This window comes from Pagrus major, chromosome 18 (assembly GCF_040436345.1).
Source record: "Pagrus major chromosome 18, Pma_NU_1.0".
Lineage (NCBI taxonomy): Eukaryota > Metazoa > Chordata > Actinopteri > Spariformes > Sparidae > Pagrus > Pagrus major.
The window spans coordinates 21,176,345-21,196,596 of NC_133232.1; the positions used below are offsets into that span (position 1 = coordinate 21,176,345).

Below are 20,252 nucleotides of genomic sequence, written 5' to 3' on the forward strand. Positions count from 1 at the left end.
ATTTCCTACATTAAAAGCATTTTACTGGCAAAATGTGCAAAAATGCGTCTCCAGGGCAAACAACATAATTTTCAGCATTTTTAGACAGCGGATCAGTTTGAAATATGTCAGGGAGAAGTTTTATTCAGTTTGTGGGAGTAATAACCAACTCCCCTTCTCTCATTAACTTGATCAGTTTCTCCATTAGCACTGGGTTTAAAAATGAAATATTGCCAAATAGGTGTTAAAAAATAGGGCTGCTTTTTGCTTTGACAACAAATCCTCTGCCACCATCTTGTCAGTAAACTCTCATCACTCTCCTCACGTTATAAGTGAAATGCAACTCCTGCTACTCTGTGCTGCAGGCGTGGCTGGTACGTGATGTAATCGGTTTATGTCCGACCACCGTGTTACACTGGTAGAACAGACTACCGCGGCAAGCTTACCTAGATGGATAAGTAATGATAGGAAAGGCCACGGAGAACGACAAGAGGACTCCTGACAAAAAGACGCCGTTGTAAGATTTTCCTAATGGATTTATACATGGAGGAGGGACTATGGACTTCAGGTCTGGTGACAGCTGTGGGCCTCCAGATGGGTGTAAGCCACAGAGTGCTCTAACATAGGTGACTCCAAAATATGTTGCATGTTTCCAAGCCACACATGCTTTATTCATGAGAGCTGACATACTGCCATAAGCGATGCAGGAGTCAACAAGTATCCCTCTCACTCCCTGCAGATTTGTCAGGAGAGAGGTCCACTACAATTATCCTACCTTGGCAGGGCTTTGTGCCAGCTCAAGGTTGAGGGGGCAATAATTTGGGCGCTAGCTGAATTAGCTAGCTACTGACCTTGCATGTGCTACTGCCGCATGCGAGAGTCAAGGAATAATGTGAAGATATATATACAGCCTGACAAACGTCTGTGTGTGTATCGCCAGCGACACACACACACACACACACACACACACACACACACACACACACACACACACACACACACACACACACACACACACACACACACACACACACACACACACACACACACACACACACACACACACACACACACACACACACACACAGAGTGCAATCCAATGTTTTCAGAGAGCAGAATAAGAAAAGTCACATTACTAAGCTGTAGTAAAAACTTTCAGAGTAACTGCACTATTAACAACACAGGCACAAAAACTATTCCCACAGCTTTCTTTTATGGACTTCTATGGATTTATTTCTAATGGAGATAACAGAGCATAGAGACCATACTGACCATCACCAAGGTCAAAGTCATTAAAGCTTGACCGAAATTACTCTAATTCAAAACTGATATAAACTGTTGTGTAACCCATGATATATATTTGTATACAATATTGTTTTTAAGGTATTAAAAACCTGAGGTAAAAGTTTTAATTCCTTTAGAATTGCCATCCTATTTGTGTTTCTTTAATGCAAATCCAGATGCTTGACTGGCTTTAAAGCAGACATGAAACCAGAAGAACCGTGTGAACAATTCACATCTCATAGTTGCAGTTGCTAGGTGATTGTGGCACATATTAGCAATGGTACATAACTTCTAATACCCATTTCATTTGGAAAACCTTAGATGTTGGTGAGGTTCAACTATGGAAGCACATTCCAGATTACAGCATCTTGTTTTTCTAAATTATTTAGAGTGATGGTTTGTCGGACCTAATATTTAGAGCAAAACCTTTTTGATACCTTAGTATAAAACAGCCAAAATTTGACCAACTAGTTACATCTAGCATTCAATGACTGTCTTATAATGTCAGGTTAGTACTCCAAGTGCTGAGAATCTGTCCTAAAACATATTTGTTTTTTGTTTGTTTGCTTTTTCGGCCTGCTTAGCTTTGTTGATTTTGATTAGAAACAAACAAGGGAACAATCTTAAACGACATTTGGGATTATAAAACATGTATACATTTATTCAAGTAGTATTCAGCCAGTAAGATAGGCCTATTAAGGTCTAAATGGAGAAAATGTTTTCCAGTAAGTTAAGTATATGAAAAGACAGTTCTTCTCATTTCAATTCCCTGGTTGTGCTTTTTAAATGTAAAACAGAGAGAAGCAGCCTACATACAGATATAAAGACGTCACTGCAATCAATAACCTCTTAAAATATATATACACAGCTGACGCCATCTAATAAAGAAACATAGGATGCTGAGAAGGATGCAGCATCATTTGCATCCCATTTACATCTGTGTACAGTGGATGAGATGCATAAGACAGCAATTATTTTTTTCTTAGTCCTTCCGGTGACTGAGAAGCAAATTGCAGCTCATTAGCTATGTAAGTATTTTGAACTCTTCTACAGCTTTCCAGTATTGTTCTTCTTTGGCCAAGGAGACGGGATCTTTGACCCATTCATGAGATGAAGATAGAGAGGTAGCGTTTCATAGTCTTTACGGGTGTGACTCAGAGTCAAGCACAAAATGTCCTCTGAGTAATTCTCTTGAAAATTTAAAAAGGCACAGTCATACAAATACAATCAGGCGCAAAGAAAGTGAGCTTCTCACCATGTCTCCTCACATCCTCCACACACACCAACACATGCACACTGTGTGAGCTAGACGATCACGCAGAGCTAGAAATGCTGTCCAACAATAATCAGAAATTATCACACCCAGCAGTCCAGCACTGTAATGCACACACATGCACGCACCCTTCCATACACATACAATACAGCAGGCATCCTCACATGGTCTGCCACTGAGGCTAGAGTAGCCTCTGTCACATTTAAATAAAGACTTTTGGACTTCTTTACCAAAAACAATGTTCATTACTGAATTTTTGTTTATCAATGTCATATCCCTTGCCAAAGGACTGCCAGGGGAAACAAAAGTATTAGGATTTTATTGCTGCTTAGCAAGAGGCACAAGGTGGTGGGATGCATAACTACGAAGGCTTCAAGTGTTGTGGTACTGGAGCTACAGTGCACTAAACCCGGCTTGTGTGGCCAGTTTTTGCGGTATGCAAGGGTCTGCAAGACCTCTAGAATTTAAGTACTGCACGTTGGTTAAAAGGTCATTGTTAAGGTTCGTTATAATTGTATATCAAAATATTACTGGTATATTTAAAAAATACAAATTATAAAAATGTACATTCTTCTTGTTATAATGTCTGTCTTATCCTGTTTTCTGTTATCTGTACTTAGGAAAACAAATATTTTACAATATTAGAAATCTTTACATTAATGTTGTCTGGGCTGTTATATTAAATGCATCTTTCATCTCTCTCAAGCAGTGGGTTTCACTGCTAAGATGTGCCAAACAACAAGCTTTTCTACAGAAATCAATACTTATTGATGTAGTAAGAATAAAACATGTTTTTAAGTTTTCAGAAAGCACTCTGCTTGTAACCTCAGAAACTTTCAGACCCACTGTCAGACCTTATGTTTTTAGTAGATTCATATTTTGAAGCCATATTACAGCGAAGATGCGTCATACCAAATTATTGTTTCATACAAACATGATTGCATACATTTTTCCCAACCTTTTCTCTGCCATCTTAATTGTCTCAACAAACCACTGACAAGGGTGAATATTGCCACCCTGTAGTAGCTCTGCAGAGTGAGACTGTCCATTTTTGATTTACAGTGCACACTGAGATTTATTCATGTACCAGAGAGAGGGAGATTTGACGCACTGCTTATGGTTGTGCATATTGAGATTAGGGGAGGATGGAAAAATAATCAAGAAGAAAATCCTACCTACAGTGCTGCTTACGGAAAATGAAGAGCATTGATGCATGAACAGTAGTGTTAAACTGGGTGCATAGCACTGTGCAGATATGGGCAAATGTTGGGTGACAAATGTAGGCTTATTGGCTGATTGTATTGGCTTAACTTAAACAAGCGTTCTGTCTCGGAGGCCTTTTGGTTGAATTGCAAAACTATTGGAATATTAGTGCGAGGACGGTAAGATGACATAGGAACACCTGCCCTGTGAATGAAAAAAAGCACTAGGATTCAAAGACAAAAACAAAGACTACCAACTAAATGTGCAGCCACACTACAAACTATTCATTGAGATGTCCTTCTGAGGCCAGAGAAATGTTTACAGTTACAAAATGGGCTATCATTTGCCCGGGAAGACAAATGGCTCTGGGTGTGAGCCAAGCTGTTAGTCCAAACTCACCTGGTGAAGTCTGTCATCTCCATCATGATCATGCACATCTGCTTAGCCAACACAATGATGTCATTGCCGCTGTCATCCCACTTGGAGACCTCTGCGTCCAGCTTGCTCTTCTCTTCCTGGAAGCTAGCCACCTGTTCTGCAATCTTCGCCTTCTGCTCCTGGGGCAACTGGGCCATGATAGCCTGAAGGAGGAATTATGGGAGAGCGTAGAGGGTTAGCACACAAGACCTCAACATACTGTCACGGAGGCCATTTCTGTCTCCAGGGTATTTCGTTTGACATGATCCTCTATGGTTTCCATGGATGCACACAAGTTTTGTTGCCAGCCGATAACATGGTGCTGTTTGAGATCAAAGCAGAGAAACCAGTGTGGTACTATGGTCCACTACACAACTCAGTTCCTAGATTGACTTTCATAGACCCTTTGATGTGATAACTATACTCCCCGGCCACTATATTCGGTACACCTATACAATATAATCCAATCTGGTGCAACAGCTGTGCCACAAATTCTTTCTTCACAAACCTCATAATGTTCAGTTTTTGGTATACCTTTAAGAGCGGTGTGAATTCAACTATATGTTTGTTTTTTAGTGTGTTTTTGAAATGAGCTGGGAAAAAGAAACACCTTCCAATATAATGCAGTCCAGATCAACAACACGTCCACCACTATAACCTCTACAATAAGAATATAGTTAAATTAATACCTTTTTTTAAATTAAAACTGGACATTATTATGTTTGTAAAGGTAGAATTTATGGCTGAGCTGTTTTAATAGATCATGTCAGATTTTAAAGGTGTACCTAATAAATTGGCCACCGGGTGTATATTTATAATGACAGTCACTTGTTTGGCTACATGAATTGCCATGTATTCTCTGTTAATAAATAATCAATGTCAAGGATGGACATTTTGCTGATTGGCCCAGGTTAAGTGGGGCCTGTTTTTTTTTAACTACAATGGCTGGGTTCAATACAGGGTTCACAGCCACTAAGTAAGATTATTTGACATCTTCTGATTAATATACATATATTGAACTTTATGTCTCTGACCACTGAAGAGGATCAATATAAGGGCATTTGTTTAGCAGTACTTAATAACAAGTGCAAATGTGTTTAGCACCATTTCTATCATGCATTCAATGAATGAGCTTGTGAGGCCAAAGTGGGCAGACATTTAAGAGCAGGAAATCGAATATCATCGCAAGATCGTTTTTTCCATTACTGGTAAACAGGACTCGCTCTCTAGAGTCAACTAAGCTTGAACAAAGCTGTTCAGGGCAGCGCAAAGATGAAAAGCCCCCACCTAACAAAACAGTCAGATAATCTGCGATGAACAAAACAAACAGCATAGCAATGTACTGATGGGTCACTCTGCCATAAGGGATTTTGAGATTACTTTTTAACTCTGTATTCTTTAAATCATCCATGCAGTTAGCCTCTAAAGTTATAATTAAGTGTGATCTTAAAATGGAGAAAAGCTGTTTGGTACGGGGACAGATACTCACACAGACAGAACTGCAATACTGCCCTGTCAAGTTGACTATAGTATAGCACTTCAAACAAAGGGACACACTTTATTTCACCTCTTCTAAGGAGAAGAGGGCAAACAATAGCAGACACATTCATCTGCTTAGAGTCTTTTCAGGTAACCTATACAGAGCTTGGAAAGTCTAACCTGAAAAATTTAACATAGCAACTCAAATACACTGGTTCAGATAAGGACTTAGGATATTTTAGGGGGAAAGATATTTGGCTTGGATAACTGAAATTTTTAACATTTCTAATAGGCTGGACTCAATGCTTTTACTCTCATATGGCTACTCAGAGGAAGGAATACATCATGGAAAGATCAACAGTCCATTAGAGGAATAAGGCTGAAGAATACCTCTGCCTGCAGTTTAGTCTTGAACTCATTTAACATTTAAATTTCTGAATTGTTGGTAACAACTATTTCAACACCACAAATGAGACCTAGTTGTAAACAGGAGTTCTATGAGGACAAACTTTTCACAAATACTTGGGTCACATTTGTTATGGTGGCACCGAGCCAACTGTGCGTAACCAATTAACAGTATGGGGGTGGAGTGTTTGAAAGAACAACAGTGGCTCAAACAACATTAACACAAGCACACTGTTAAATAAATCTGCACTGTTACAAATTAATAAAGTACAAAATGTACTCTATTTTCTAGAACTACAGCCGTGTGATTGATATACCAAAATGCTCTTCTAAATTTGTTGTATTTGCAAATATATTTTTCATTGTATGAAGCAAGTGATTACTTTTTTCCTCTTATGCATTGTCAAACATGTCTCCTGAAATTAATTCAGTTGGATGACAATATTCAAACCTAATAACTGAAGCATATAACAAAAGCTTGTGCGGTCAATATTGAACTATCTTCAAGTACGCCTCTGTACTGTGGGGCACCATGAATGCAATCTCCTGTATGGAAAACATTAATATAAATGTGTGTACTTTCAATACAATACATACATATCTCCCAGGTCTCACAAGGACAAGGTCAAACTTAAGAATATCTGTAAATACAACGAGTAATGATGGATAACTCACCCGTGCACTCTGGCCAGCAATAAGCTGGTCATCCTCTGTCTGCACGCTGGTCCTGCTGCGAACATCAAAGTCTTCAGTCTCAAAGTCAGAGTCGTCCAACTCCTCTGGAGTCTGTAATGGGACAACAGAGAGGGAAAGGGGTGAGGGAAAGGCAAAGGAGGAGACATCAAAATAGCCAAATGAACAGGGATGGGAGAGCAAACAAGATAAAGGGTAGAAAAAGGAGAAAAGGGTAAGAAAAGCTGTTAGTAGTAAGTGGAGAACATAAAATAATATTGGCATACTACAGCCTTTTGGGCACTATTAAATAACCAACCTGCTTACTATCTATGAAAAATGCCTTGGCGCTGCCAGCAAGGGCAGCATCAGATAAATGTCTTCTTCCCTATAGCATGGTACAAGAAACTGTAAACTCTAAATGAATTTGTAAATCAAGTGTAATGTGCTGCCTGTGCATTTTGAGAGAAAATGAAGGTACAAGCTGGTATGAAACATATTGGGAGCACAACACTTCAGTCCCATCTGTCGCTGCTATCTGTAGACAGGCTGGTGAGGCATGAGTTGTGTTCTTCTTGAGTGTTGCTACTTCATCTCTGATCCTTCACCTCTTCCCTAGCTCTGAATGCAAAACAGGCTACAAGTATTCTTCCATAAATATTAATATTCAAAAGAATCTATCTCAACAGGTCATGCTTAAGGCAAAATACAATACTGACTGACAGAAAAATGTATTCGGTGGTGATATGGGCACAGGGAAGATGATGTGGACAGATAGAGGCACATTATCACGCCTATGCCACTACTTGTGCTTATCCAGCTGTCTCAATACCTCCCTTCTGTAATGGATTTGGAGCCCTCACATCTAAAAATAGCTGAAGGTCTCTGAACAACCTCACACTGCTTTATGGAATGTAGAGATGCTCTTGTTCTCAAGGGAAAAGGGGTACGGTTTCAGATACAAAGCTGTATCCCTTTCAACCCAGACAATGCTGTTCAGTGGGGCAGAGATATCACCTGCTGTGGCCTGTGCAACAGATAACCTGTGAATGTGGGAGGCTCAGAAATGATAACTCATGATGAGCACCCAATGGGGCACACTACTGTAGAGAAGTGACAACAACCTGCTGTTAAATTAAAAAAGGTTTGTCGAGTTAATACCATTGTCACAGCAAATGAATTTTTAATACCATTCTCCAAGCTGAGGCAAAATATGTTAATCAATATTTAATTGTGTAATGTCCAGCATCTACACTGCATGTCTGAAAGCTAGAATATCCAGTTCCACCTGTGTCACCTCTATATGGCACATATGACCAGATGGTAACAGAAGACAGGGACAGAGCTGAAATTACATTATCGTGACAACGCTAGAAAATAGGCCTCAGTCTTATCTAGTATTTTTGTCTGCTACTGTAGATATGGAAGGGCAGTGCAACAGTACAACTGTTATTCTTTTTCTGCTCATAGCCTCTGTGAGGAGAGCAGATTTTTCTTTTTCTTTTAAAGGACAGAGCCAGCAAAATCACCTTGGGCAGTGGCGCACAGCACAAATCATAAGGTAACGACAGCTGCCCCCTGTATCTCGCTGTCAGCAGCTCCCTGACTTCGAGACAGTTTGATGTCTGGGAGGCATATTCTCTGATGTCGCTGTAGGTGGGGGAGAGGGCTCTGTCCGCCTGTCAAATATCTAAGGGACGTCCAGCATAGGCTGCCTGTGCACCACTTACAGAGGTTAAAGACTTGTCCATCTTAAGTAGCCCCAACCACACACTTGTCTGTTCTGATTTAAGAGTAGGCCACTGTGCAGTGCGTGTGTGTAAGGGTTTATAGAAAGGCGCTGGAAAGCGAGCATGCAAGCGCCTGTGTGTGTTTGTGTGTGGACATGCCCTCAAGAAGTTATCTCATAGTGCTCAACTCAGTTGAGCTGCATTTCTCTGGTTTCAAAGGTGACCATGCCTAGTTTCACATGTAAACTGTGCCAGTGAAGCCAAGCAGAGAGGGCCCTTCTAGATAGAAATTAACATTTCTGATACACTTGTCTAATCCATTACAAACAGCAGTTAACGTTAAGTAAAGAGACTTTTGTATAGATGCTGTTTGAAATTCCAAAACTCACCAGCTAAGCAGCCATTTCCTGCTGAATAATCATTGCAAAACGTGTGATGATTACTTCACACAACTGATCAAGAAATCCTGGCAAACCTTAAGGGACCTGCATAATTTCACTTTAAGATTATGGGTGCAGTTGGAGTTGAGTCTCACCACTATCTCCTGCTCACAGTTAAGAATGGCAGAATTAATCTGGTGGATTCATTATAAGTAAGCAAGATTGCTCATTAATCCTCTGTTATTTTTAACACACATGCACACCTACACACATCCACCCGCCAGGTAGTGTTCAGCCCGCCCCTCAGGCCCAATGTTAACAGCTTAATCAATCTGGATAACGAGAGCAGAGCTGGGGCAGATGGAAATTGAATGTAGTTCTCTGGCTCGCAGTCCAACTGAAGAATGCTAATTAAAACCTCCATCTTAAATCAATTGCTTATTATAATGCAAATACTGCATAATGGTCCTCTCTCATTTGGGTTTTGTCTGTGTCTCAGCAGCATTATTCATGCGGGCCCAGGCACAGTTTGGAGCACCACTGTCAACACAAAACGTGCTGTCAAGACTAATGATTCCAATTCAAAAGATTAAAGTGTTGAAAATAATGGAAGATGGCATAATACAACCAACCGACACATTGTAACTCAACGTGGTAAATACATAATTATGTAGTGTTACACATGAGAAGCATTTTTAACAAATCCACTTACTTCCTAATATATATATATATATATATATATATATATATATTTGTACTATAAAGCCTTAAGAACGATCTATTTCTCTTTACAGCTGGGGTGGGTTTTGTTGTCGGCACATTGTCAGTCAATTAGGTACCCAACTACCATCTGTCTCAGTTATAGTTCTACTCAAGCAAAAGGCCATTAACCCGCAGACAACCAAGGCTGCTGTTACACAAGATTGCAAGTCTGGTCAATTAGGTCTACTCTTGCATGAGACAAGTTAATCATTGGTTTCTAGGGCTGCACGCATATACACTTTCTCACATAATATTAAAAACAGCATCTGGTGCACAGGCCAATGGCCATATATATACAATTACATTACACTACAATAACCAGGGACTCTCACCACCATGTTGTAGATTGGATGACGTCTGTTGAAATATTTTAAATTAAACCACATCAAATTAATGTTGTCCATGCTAATTTTTTTTTCTACCTTTACACAGGGCTTGTGAGGTTTCCAATGAGTTACAGTTTTTTTAAATGTGGTCAAAGGCAAACCTTGCTATATGAGTAAAATATCCTGAGTGAAGAATATTTATTTACCTCTATTTCAACTCTGTCTATGCTCTCGAGCGGAAGAGGTAGAAAATGCGACTTAGGTTTTTTTTAAGCTCAGGGTGAAAATCAAGTGCTATGTTGCAGAGGTAGACAAAAAAAGCACGACTTACTCTGATCATGAGGACAGCCTTGCGGATGTCACGGATGCCATCATATACCAGACGGGATGCGTCAATGAACTCATTCTCATCCACAGGTAGTGTGGGATTTGCACTCAGGGCCTCTACTGCAGACTCTACTTGTTCTGTGAACCGTGGCATGACTGAGGAAGGTGAGATGAAGGGTGGGAGGAAGAAAGGAAAAAGAGAAAAGCAATATTGATCAAGATTCACACTCAAAAAACACAAAGAGAGTGAAGGTGTATAAAAATAAGCACACAACAAAAATCAGACAACATACATACCTTGAGTGTGTGTTGTGTATAACAAATGAATAGTTTACTAAGACAGAACTACATGCTGTAGAAACTAACTGTCCAGCCACCACCTCCAACACAAAACCAACACAGAGATAATGGGTTTGTGGGAGTATTAGCACTCAGAGCAGTGAGCATTGGCCCAGCTTCCTTACAATTCAACACCTGTGACGTTCCTCCTGTGATTGCAGTCTATCAAAAGCTACTTGACATAAAGCATCAACACAGACGGTCTACTGAGGAAATTATATTTGAGAAAATTAGAAATGATCCCCTCAAAGATACTACTAAGGTCTGATTCTGTTCTCTGAAAAATGTCACCTCTGAATGATTAATTAAAAAGTGTAGTCATTTCATTCAACTTTGACAGATGGAATTTTGCTCTGCTGGTCTACTTACTTACTGCACTCTCTTCTATGGTTGCATGAGAAATAGGGAACAAAATGCTGAAGGGAATAGATTCCACAATTGGCATAACAGAGTTTTCCAATAGAAGGTTTCACAAAGCTGTCCCAGCGGGCATGTATTGTGCCCCACTGACGATATAATAATAGCTCCAGAGGGCTCTCCAGCACATCTGCATTAATGATATTTCAAATTCAGTATTTAGGATTCAGTGAGGCCTGCATCAGAGAGGCATGGATGTCAGGATGCAGATGTAGAGGCAGAGAGCAGTAGGAGCAAGAAGGAAAAAGGATTTAGTTTTGCGCTTACAGACCATTTATAACCTGCAGGCTTCTGTATGAAAATGATGTTCAAAAAGAAAACTGAAAATCGAGTAGTGTTGTGATTGTTAGAGTCACAGCAATCACTTCCCGCAACCTATTACTGATGAGTCTTTCAAGTCATTTCACATTACAAAGACAAAAAGCTGCAACAATGCATTGTCATTCCTGTCTAATGTACAGCTAATGAACTCTACTGCTGCAACCAACTTCTTTTTTCAAATCTTCTTTCTCAGTGGCACAATCCTATTATCAAACATATCACAATATACAGAGAGCAGACATGCATAATATTTGTCAAACAGATGCTCATGTCAAGTCTTTGTGAGTTTTTCACTGCATCCATTCAGTATTTTATAATCACTCAGCCACCTAATTAGAACAAAGACTACCATTTTTTCTTAGAGTGTTGTGAAATATAGTCATGCTTTGGATTCTTCTAAGTAATTAGCTTTTTGTAAGTTGGATTCTTAATGAATGCACAATGAATACAACATTTACATACAATTAACAGCTATGTTTTGTCTTTAAAATCAATAACAAATGAGAGCAACTTTCAGTCAGAAAGTATTCAAACCTTTGAAATGATTAAATCCAAACTTAATGTACCTACAAGTCTTTGAAACTCGATTCCAAGCATACATAAAATTCTTACCCGGTTTTATGCACTACTAATTAGCTACACAGATGACAATGCATGTCAGAACAGAAATTCTACAATTTAGGAGTGACTCTGCTGAGTTTTAATGTGAAACCGATCGATTTATTGAGGAGAGGACATGAGAAAATTTGACAAAATAATCTCCAGAGCTCACCAACTCTCTCAGCACAGCGGAAATCCTGCTTGAACTACAGCCTGCATTTCTTGACTTTAAATGGGTCCACCCTCAAGAAGGCCAAGCAGTCTTTAAATCCAACAACAGACAAATTGTTCTGCCATCTTGTTATAGCTTGCTAGTGATAGAAGCTAACACATTTTGCTAATGCTGCCCGATAATGACCCAGCAGAGCATATGGACAAAAACAACTTCAAGGGTAGAAATAGTGCCGACGTCCTGACAACTGTGTGCAGATAGGTAGTGCTAGTGGAGTCTGAGTGGCTGCAGAAAGAAAGCATTTTCCAAGCCAGTTCTAGGTGTGCCTGAAAAACGTTTTGCTTTTTTAAGGGCCAGTAACATTAGAAACTTGAAACAGCATCTTCAGTAAAGACTTTCAAAAACCTCTATAAGAGCAGACTTCTGACAAATAACTGAGTATCATATCTGGGAGTGGCTTTGGCTTGTGACACAAAACATTTTATCAGGCATGAGGTGGACAGTACCACATCCACACAAAGATTGAAGGGTTTGAATGATCTAAAGCTGGATTCATTATGAACAACAACAATTGGCAAAGAACTCAAGGAAGAATGGGTATGTTCACCATGTCCACCTTACTGACAGAACTCCTCTGAGGAAATAAGACAACAGGTCTGATGTTTTACCCTCTTTCTCACCAAACTTAGCCAAAACATGGTAGCACTGGAGGGCCCATTGACTTCTCCTTTCATGCATACAGTTACATAAATGTAAGTCTGAGTTATGACCAATGTAATCATTTGAATACTGGTATTTAAGTGCATGTAAATGTAGTCTATCGGCAGAAATAAAAAACAATTAATTGGGTTATTACATGTAATTGTGTTTTTGTGGTACCTGTGTCAGTGAGGAGCTTGGTGGCCTCCAAGACCTTCTCTGTGTAGACTCCAGGTTCATAATTGTCCATTTCAGAAGTGACCACATGGACAACTCTGGCAGCACGGCCTCGAATAGCCCCAGCAGTACGGTCCAAACCGTCAACATCTTTCTCCTGAAGAGCGATGACACACTTATTCACATCCTCCAGGATGTGGTTCTCTGGAGAGGTAAAACAATGATTTAGCAGTGTATACTTTGTATTTCTCAAACACACCATCAGCCTGTCTGGACATAACAAGGTTAGTTTGGAAGTCAAACTTAAAACGCTACTTTCAGGTTTTTCATCCAAGACATGCTTTCATCAAAGATGGAGCATTATATGTGTAATAATGAGAAAATATATCTAGTCAGGAAATTATCAGCCTTCATTCTGTGTTTGCATATTCACGAATAGTGGGCCACTGGGAAGCTCAAATATAGGATGGGGAGGGCTGAAGACAAATTCTCCGACTGCTTATTAATAGGGAGCCTGTAAAATGCAAATGTCCACTGTGTAAATTATAGTCTGTCCTTGGCTGGAGGTGAGAGAAGTCACTCTGCTTAATGCTTAAGGAGAACTCTTTAAGGGTATGCCTGACAAACCATTTGTGTGCTTTAACACACGTGACAGGATGTCAATTCAGACGTAGTGCTGCTGATGCTTCAGTAGTTTTTCTGTAGAGCCCAATCAGCCTTGGTATGAAGGGCCCTGATCAGGAAAGACTAATACCACAGATCCTTTACAGCCTTTTTACCTCCTCTTAGGAATGGTCTGAAGTGCTTTGTGTAAATCTGTCTTAATACTGACAAAAATACTGTCTACTAATGAATAGCACACTGTCTGTATTCACATATGTTAAAATCACAAATCATCTGTGATCATTCCAACAGTGTCAGTGGCATTTATTTTGCTCCTGCATTACTATTACATGCAAATGAGTGACACTCACCAGACACACAAAGGAAGTCATCAATGGATGTTATGTCGTCAACAGCATCAGTGAGGACGCGGACCTGCTTCTCCCACTGCTCCTTGAACAAATCCATATTGTCCTGGGCCACCTTACTGTTGGGCTTGGCAGCAAGGGCTAACGCTGCATTAATCACCTGTAATCACCCAATTACAGCCATTAAAGCTCCATTACAGCATAGCCCTCAGCCACAACATTAGCATAGGTTGATTGTGCAAAGTCCCCCACTCTCCCACCCCAATGTTGCGACTGCCGCATGAAGCCAATTCATTCCTGGGAGTGATTATAGACACGGAGTGTTTTGAAGGATTGAATGAAATAAAACTAATAGCTGCTTGTTTTTGGGGAAGAAACATCTGTGGATATCAAAGCTTGGGTTGAATGTGAGTCATTAGATGAGATTAAAAGGAGCAGCAGTGGCAGCAAAGTGGAAAAAGCTGGCAAGGCTCAGAGGTACAGATGAGGGGCTGGTAGTTAGAAGGGTAAGGGATGAAAAGATGGGCTCAATAGTGGACAAACCATTTGCAGTTTTGATGTGAAAAACGATGTATCTGAACTGTTAAATCTGTAAGTGCAGTTTTTTGCACACATGAAAGGAGGTTTTGGAAGCAAAAGTGGAGGATGTGCAATTATAGAACCAATGGTGTTCATAGAGTCCGGCAGAGGTGAGGTGGGGGTACAGAAAGTTAATCAATACACTAACATGCACACAAAATATTGTTGCCTCTAATGACCACATTCAGAAAATAGTTGCAGTCTTTCACCTGTACTTTCTGTATGTGCCCTATTTTCCATTTGGTTTTATCTAATGTTTTTAGATGATTATTATTATTATTTCAAGCTGAATTTTTTCAGTACGTTTACATTTTTGTTAATTTAGATGGCCTACAGAGAGAAATTCACTGTCAGTTTTTCAGGGTTACACAGGGGTACATTTCTACCTCGCCAGCACCTCCTGGAATTTAATTCCAGGTAGCATTACTTTTGGCATGGTTGTATATTTCACCAAACAACAAAAACAGTGTTTGCAGGTGAGAAACCAGAGGGGAATCATGTCCTTGTCACTGCACTGGCAAAGCCAACTAGCTATTATTTTGTTTGTTTTCATGTCAATGCTTGTGTGGCACGTTTGTGTTATTGTGCTATTTTCCATATTTGATTTCATTTCATTGTAGTTAAAATGAATAGACTGTGGGAGGAAAAACAACACCCACACACAGTGCTGCGTCCAGTTCACTTTCTACCACCACCTTTCTAGCACAAATACAGAATTACAACACTTAAGGAAATAAGACTGCAGTGTATTCATACCACGCTTATTCAAAAGACTGACAAATAAGCTATGTCTGCTATTTGCATTATGCTAGCTTTGACTTTGGCATTAATTTGATAACCCAATTGAGGTGACGACTGCAAAAATTGAATATTGTCCTAATCTGCTTATTAAATTCTTGCATGCAAATGAAGTCACCATTTAAAAAATAAATAAATATCAGAGCTGCAATTTTAATTATGGACTTATTGAGGCCACTACATTTTATATTGGCAACTCCTGGTGCTAGTAGTAAAAGACAATGTGGCATCAGCTCAAAGCATTGCACAATCATTGAGCTGTGTGGAAGCTGGGGGTAAAACAGTCAGGTACCTGGGGGCAAAGACTCTCCAGTTGAGATGCTGCCATGCGGACCAGCTTCACACCCTCTTCATTGTTGGAGATGGAGCATGCCAGGTTAGCCACCTAAACAGAAAACACACACATTTATTTTTTTGCCACAGACAGAGGCTCTGACACAGTCATGTTTTGAGAGAAACAAAGAAAGAGCAATACACAGAAACATAATTAAACTTGGATAAGTTCATTATGGTATCAGAAATGGAGCAGTGCTGCAATACAAGTAATCCTTGTGGAATACAAACCCACTGCTGAGGATTAATTCATAAAGCCTCTAAAATGATACAATATCATGGCACAGAGGGGAAAAAGGGAGAACTAGGAGGAAAAACAAAAGCTAAGCTATGAATAGATAAAATAAAGGTTTGTATTTGTTTTCCAAGATATAGTTAATGTCTCAAAATGTAAGTTGTAGCTGGTACCTGGAGGATGTGGTTATTCTCTGTGAACATATCACAGGGCTGCCAGATTGCCAATACACTACTGGAATCACAGAGGCAAATATTCCTGACACTTTCGAAAACGAGTGAGAACTGGAGTGCTGAGCTAAGCAAGTCTTGCTTGCGCCTGCCAACATTTATGGTTCGTGAGTATATTTTCTTGTACTGACCAACAAATCAAGCTCTCCCACAATTATTTCTAAATATTCTTGCAGCTTCCACAGCAACATTATGCATCTACTCATATTCACAAAAATATAGGTCAGAGACTTTGAAGATTCCCATTTGTTAGTTGGGATGGGCTGGCAGCAATGCTGAAACAGAATGCCTGGGATGTGAGGAACTGTGCCAAAGTAGGATTATCCGATGGACAGAAAATGTGCTGAAACATAATCAATTACAAAAGCAAAAAATAACTCTTGATTTTACCAAAGCAGAAACGAGAATTGAAAAAGATTTTTTTTAAACAACCTAGGTCTTATTTTCATAGTTTTAGCCATCAGTCTGTTATATTTTACTTACCAATTTAATTGCAGATCTGGGTCATGTAGCAACACAAGCAGTGAGACTATCACATACATATTAAACAAAACCCCAGTTTTACCATGATAACACAAATTGAGTGCAACACAAATGTTAATTTTGATTACACAAGGCACTTAAAAAGGTGCACTATGTAGTTTTGGGGAAGACATTTTAATCATAAGAGAAAGACCTTCATTGACTAAGCAAACCAAATATACAACCTCTCTAATGACTGAATAAACTGAATGACAAAGTGATCTTAAAGGGAAACACAATTTCATACTGTTTTACTTTTTTCATATTTGGCGGACCCTGCTGTCTTTCTAGCTTCAACCAGTGTCCTGGGGACCTTATTTTCCTCTGAGAACAGCTTGTTTATTCAGTTATGGAAAACAAAAATATGTCTGAGTTTGCATTATTAATACTAATATTCTAAATTTAAATTTCAAAACTACAGAGTGCCCCTTTAAATACTAAATGCATTCAAAACTATGTACAGTAAGTCATAGAGGATGAAGCCAAAGCAGATAGTTGAATTTGGACAGCTGGGTATTAATTTGAATGTTCTGAGTTATTTTTTTCACTTCAAAATAAGAATTGGAAGCAGGCTTGTTTTTTTACTTGTGTGATTTGATTGCTTGTGTTTGTCCTAATGAACTCTACTGGGTTCTGGGATCTCAAGATTTAAGCTGTTAGATAAAATGCTAATATAAAAAGCATAAAAATATAGAGCAAATCTATGAAAATAGGAAAAAAACAACACAAAATCCATTAAAACACTGGTTTGGAATGCATCACTGGCTACAAGAGTGGCAGAGTGAATAAGAGTGTGAAAGATCCTCTCCTCCTCACTCTCAGTTCTACAAGATACCCACCCCCACCTTAAAATTCCCGAGCAATTTTGCTGATGAGAAGCACTTATTCCACTGCGCTGGTGAGGCACTGAAACGTTGATATAAACACATCCTACATCACTATGCAAACACATGCAGGGACCACAGGGAGAGCATTTCACTAACCCAGGAAGAGGGGTGAGAGAGCAGGCACATACAGAAAAACTGGCACTTGGTGGAACTACCTGTGTTTTTACTTTCATGGTCTTTCACATAAGCTTTCTCTGAATCTCACCGTGATACCACTGGGGAAAACAGCCATTTCAACATAAAGGGACTGTGGAGGAAGCCAAACAAGCAAATGCTACCCTCAAGTCAACTGACGCTATTCAACCTGTCATGCAGAACCATACTATTTAAACTGTCAGGGGAGTCTGAGTGTACCAAGTCTGTACAAATATATACCACAATGCACAAGTCTTTCCACAGAAAATAAAACAATAACAGCTTCGTCAGGCTACAAAGTTGTAAAAACCTGTACTCGTTCAACAATGTGCATTTCATTCAATGACACTGAACATGTCGAATCATTTGAAATGAGCAGCAAAGACAGGTGATTCAATTGCATTACCTTGGCAGATACATGAACGAAGGACAATCCTATAAACTTTACCTTGATGGCTGTTACACTGTGTACCATTTTTACTGCTATATAACTCGATGGACATTATGTAGATTTAAATAGACCAGATGACAAACTGAGCTTGTTGTGATCAGAAGTGTTTACCAGAACTGTCTCATTATTCCAACATGATGCAAGAATAGTACGCTCAATGAATAACCACGTGTCACAAATGCGAAATAATATGTATAAGTCTTAATAAGATGCTAACAAAAAACAGACCTAAAAGCATAAGGAAATATCACTAAACAAGGTTAGATACCAGATTGTAAATATTTCCCCTTGGCTACCAGGGGAGGAGAGGGGTCAGGAAGGGAGGAGGGAAAAGAGGAGAATGTGTTTAGAAGCTAAATATGCAATGTCATCATTGTATTTAAAAATAAAATCAGAGGTAAAAATCTTTAGCTATATTTCTTTTATAGTAGCTCTCCTAATAAAAAAGAAGCTTGAGAAAAGGTATGTAATACTTATAAACTAACAAGCCTTCAGCTTATCCTAATTTCTTGTCTTATTTTTAACAGAAAAAAAAACTCTGCCATGATTTTGCTAATGCAGGGAATGCTTTAGACTCGACTATTATTATTCATTATAAAACTAAATAAAAAAATGGAAAAACGTGTTAAAATGCATGAAAAACAAGCTTTTAGCACAATGTGATAATAATAAAAAATGAAAACATCCTGCAGTACATTCTGGCAATTTCCACCACTGATGACAATAATCCATTGGATCACTGGTCACACGCTCAATGGAGGCATCTCCGCATCTTGGCTTGTCATGTTGCAAATCTTTTCACTCCAGCGAACATAATGAAAACAGAATGTGCACTCAAAACAAACATCATCTTATCTAATTAATGTAAACTAACCCCCTATCTAATGTTACTACCATCCCTTTGCCTGGTTGAGAGCCTCAAAGCTTGATGCCTGTCATTGAATCAATGTCTCCAGCCTCCCTTCCCATTCTTCAGCTGTCAATCCCTCCATTTCATCCTCTCATTAGGATGAACAGATCCTTGTTTTTTGTCAGAAGAAGCATTAAAATGGGTTTACAGCATCTGATAAGGACATCACAGATGCTGCATATTCAGCTGTTTTTCTAAGCTACAGTCTTCCTCTGCAAACTGAGTGCAAAAGTCTCTATATTGTCCTGAGCACGCTGGAACCTTCAAGAACATGGCATTGAGGTAACAACACTAAGCTCAGTCTGTTTCTCCCTGCTCTTAGGATGATGAATTTCACTACTTAAAAATGCCCAGTAAGATGGGAAGAACGGCTAGACCATTGGATTTGGCAACAAATATCAATATGAATATTTATTGCCATGGTTTCTATTCAGATAGGACTATATTTAAACACAGCCTAGAAACATAGGAACAAAGTGGATAAATTATGGATGTGATATATTTCTGGTTGACTCCCAAGAGCAAAGGGCGGCAATGATGGTAAGGTCTGTTGTCAGGTCACATAATCTTGACTTAATTCAGTGAATTTTGTCATCATACAATTATAGTATTTTGTTGTTTGATGGCTTGCACAAAGTTAATCAGTGGGATTTGACACTTCAAGTAAATAAAAGTCAGTAAGTAAAAGCTCTAATTTTGCTTTATATAATTATATGAATACACCCTTTCAAAAGAATGACAACCTGACAAACAAGGGTAGAGGAGCTGCTTTAAAGGGCCTACAAATGAATGTGGGTCAGTCATAACGTTTCTTTCAAACAAATGTGTGTGACCTAATGCACCATTTGCCTTAAGGCAGCCTTCACTTGCACCATCCATGATGTCATACAAACAGAGCCTGAGATAGGTGGCATTTTGCTGTTCCTACATCTGAATAGGAGACATATTGCATTTACAACATATTCATTCCCTGTGTGATAAGCAACCAAACATTTTGTTACTTCTCACTTTGGACATTGCTTCTCCTTTCACTCACATCTATTGTGTTTGGAGGAGGCCATTTTTCAGAGCAACTTCGAGCACCGTTTAATACCCACTTTGCAGGATGCATCTGCAGGGAAATGTCATCCATTTTCCGTCAGAGGTGAAAGCCAACAGTACTACTGAGACTTACCTATTGCTCAGTCAACTGAACTGATGTTGGCTTGCTCTACAGGAATGATTTTCCTAAAAAGATTA

General features: G+C 39.2%; 1 protein-coding gene across 1 annotated transcript in view; it reads right to left on the reverse strand.

Annotated features, from left to right (window-relative positions):
• ctnna1 (catenin (cadherin-associated protein), alpha 1) overlaps positions 1–20,252 on the reverse strand; it is a 78,095-nt gene that overhangs the window by 14,793 nt on the left and 43,050 nt on the right. Inside the window, exons 10-15 of the mRNA XM_073486651.1 lie at positions 15,603–15,695; positions 13,937–14,093; positions 12,966–13,166; positions 10,242–10,393; positions 6,716–6,826; positions 4,139–4,320 (exon numbers count right to left, since the gene is read on the reverse strand). Of these exons, the coding sequence (XP_073342752.1) occupies positions 4,139–4,320; positions 6,716–6,826; positions 10,242–10,393; positions 12,966–13,166; positions 13,937–14,093; positions 15,603–15,695 (896 nt within the window). The remainder of the gene's footprint in view (positions 1–4,138; positions 4,321–6,715; positions 6,827–10,241; positions 10,394–12,965; positions 13,167–13,936; positions 14,094–15,602; positions 15,696–20,252) is intronic.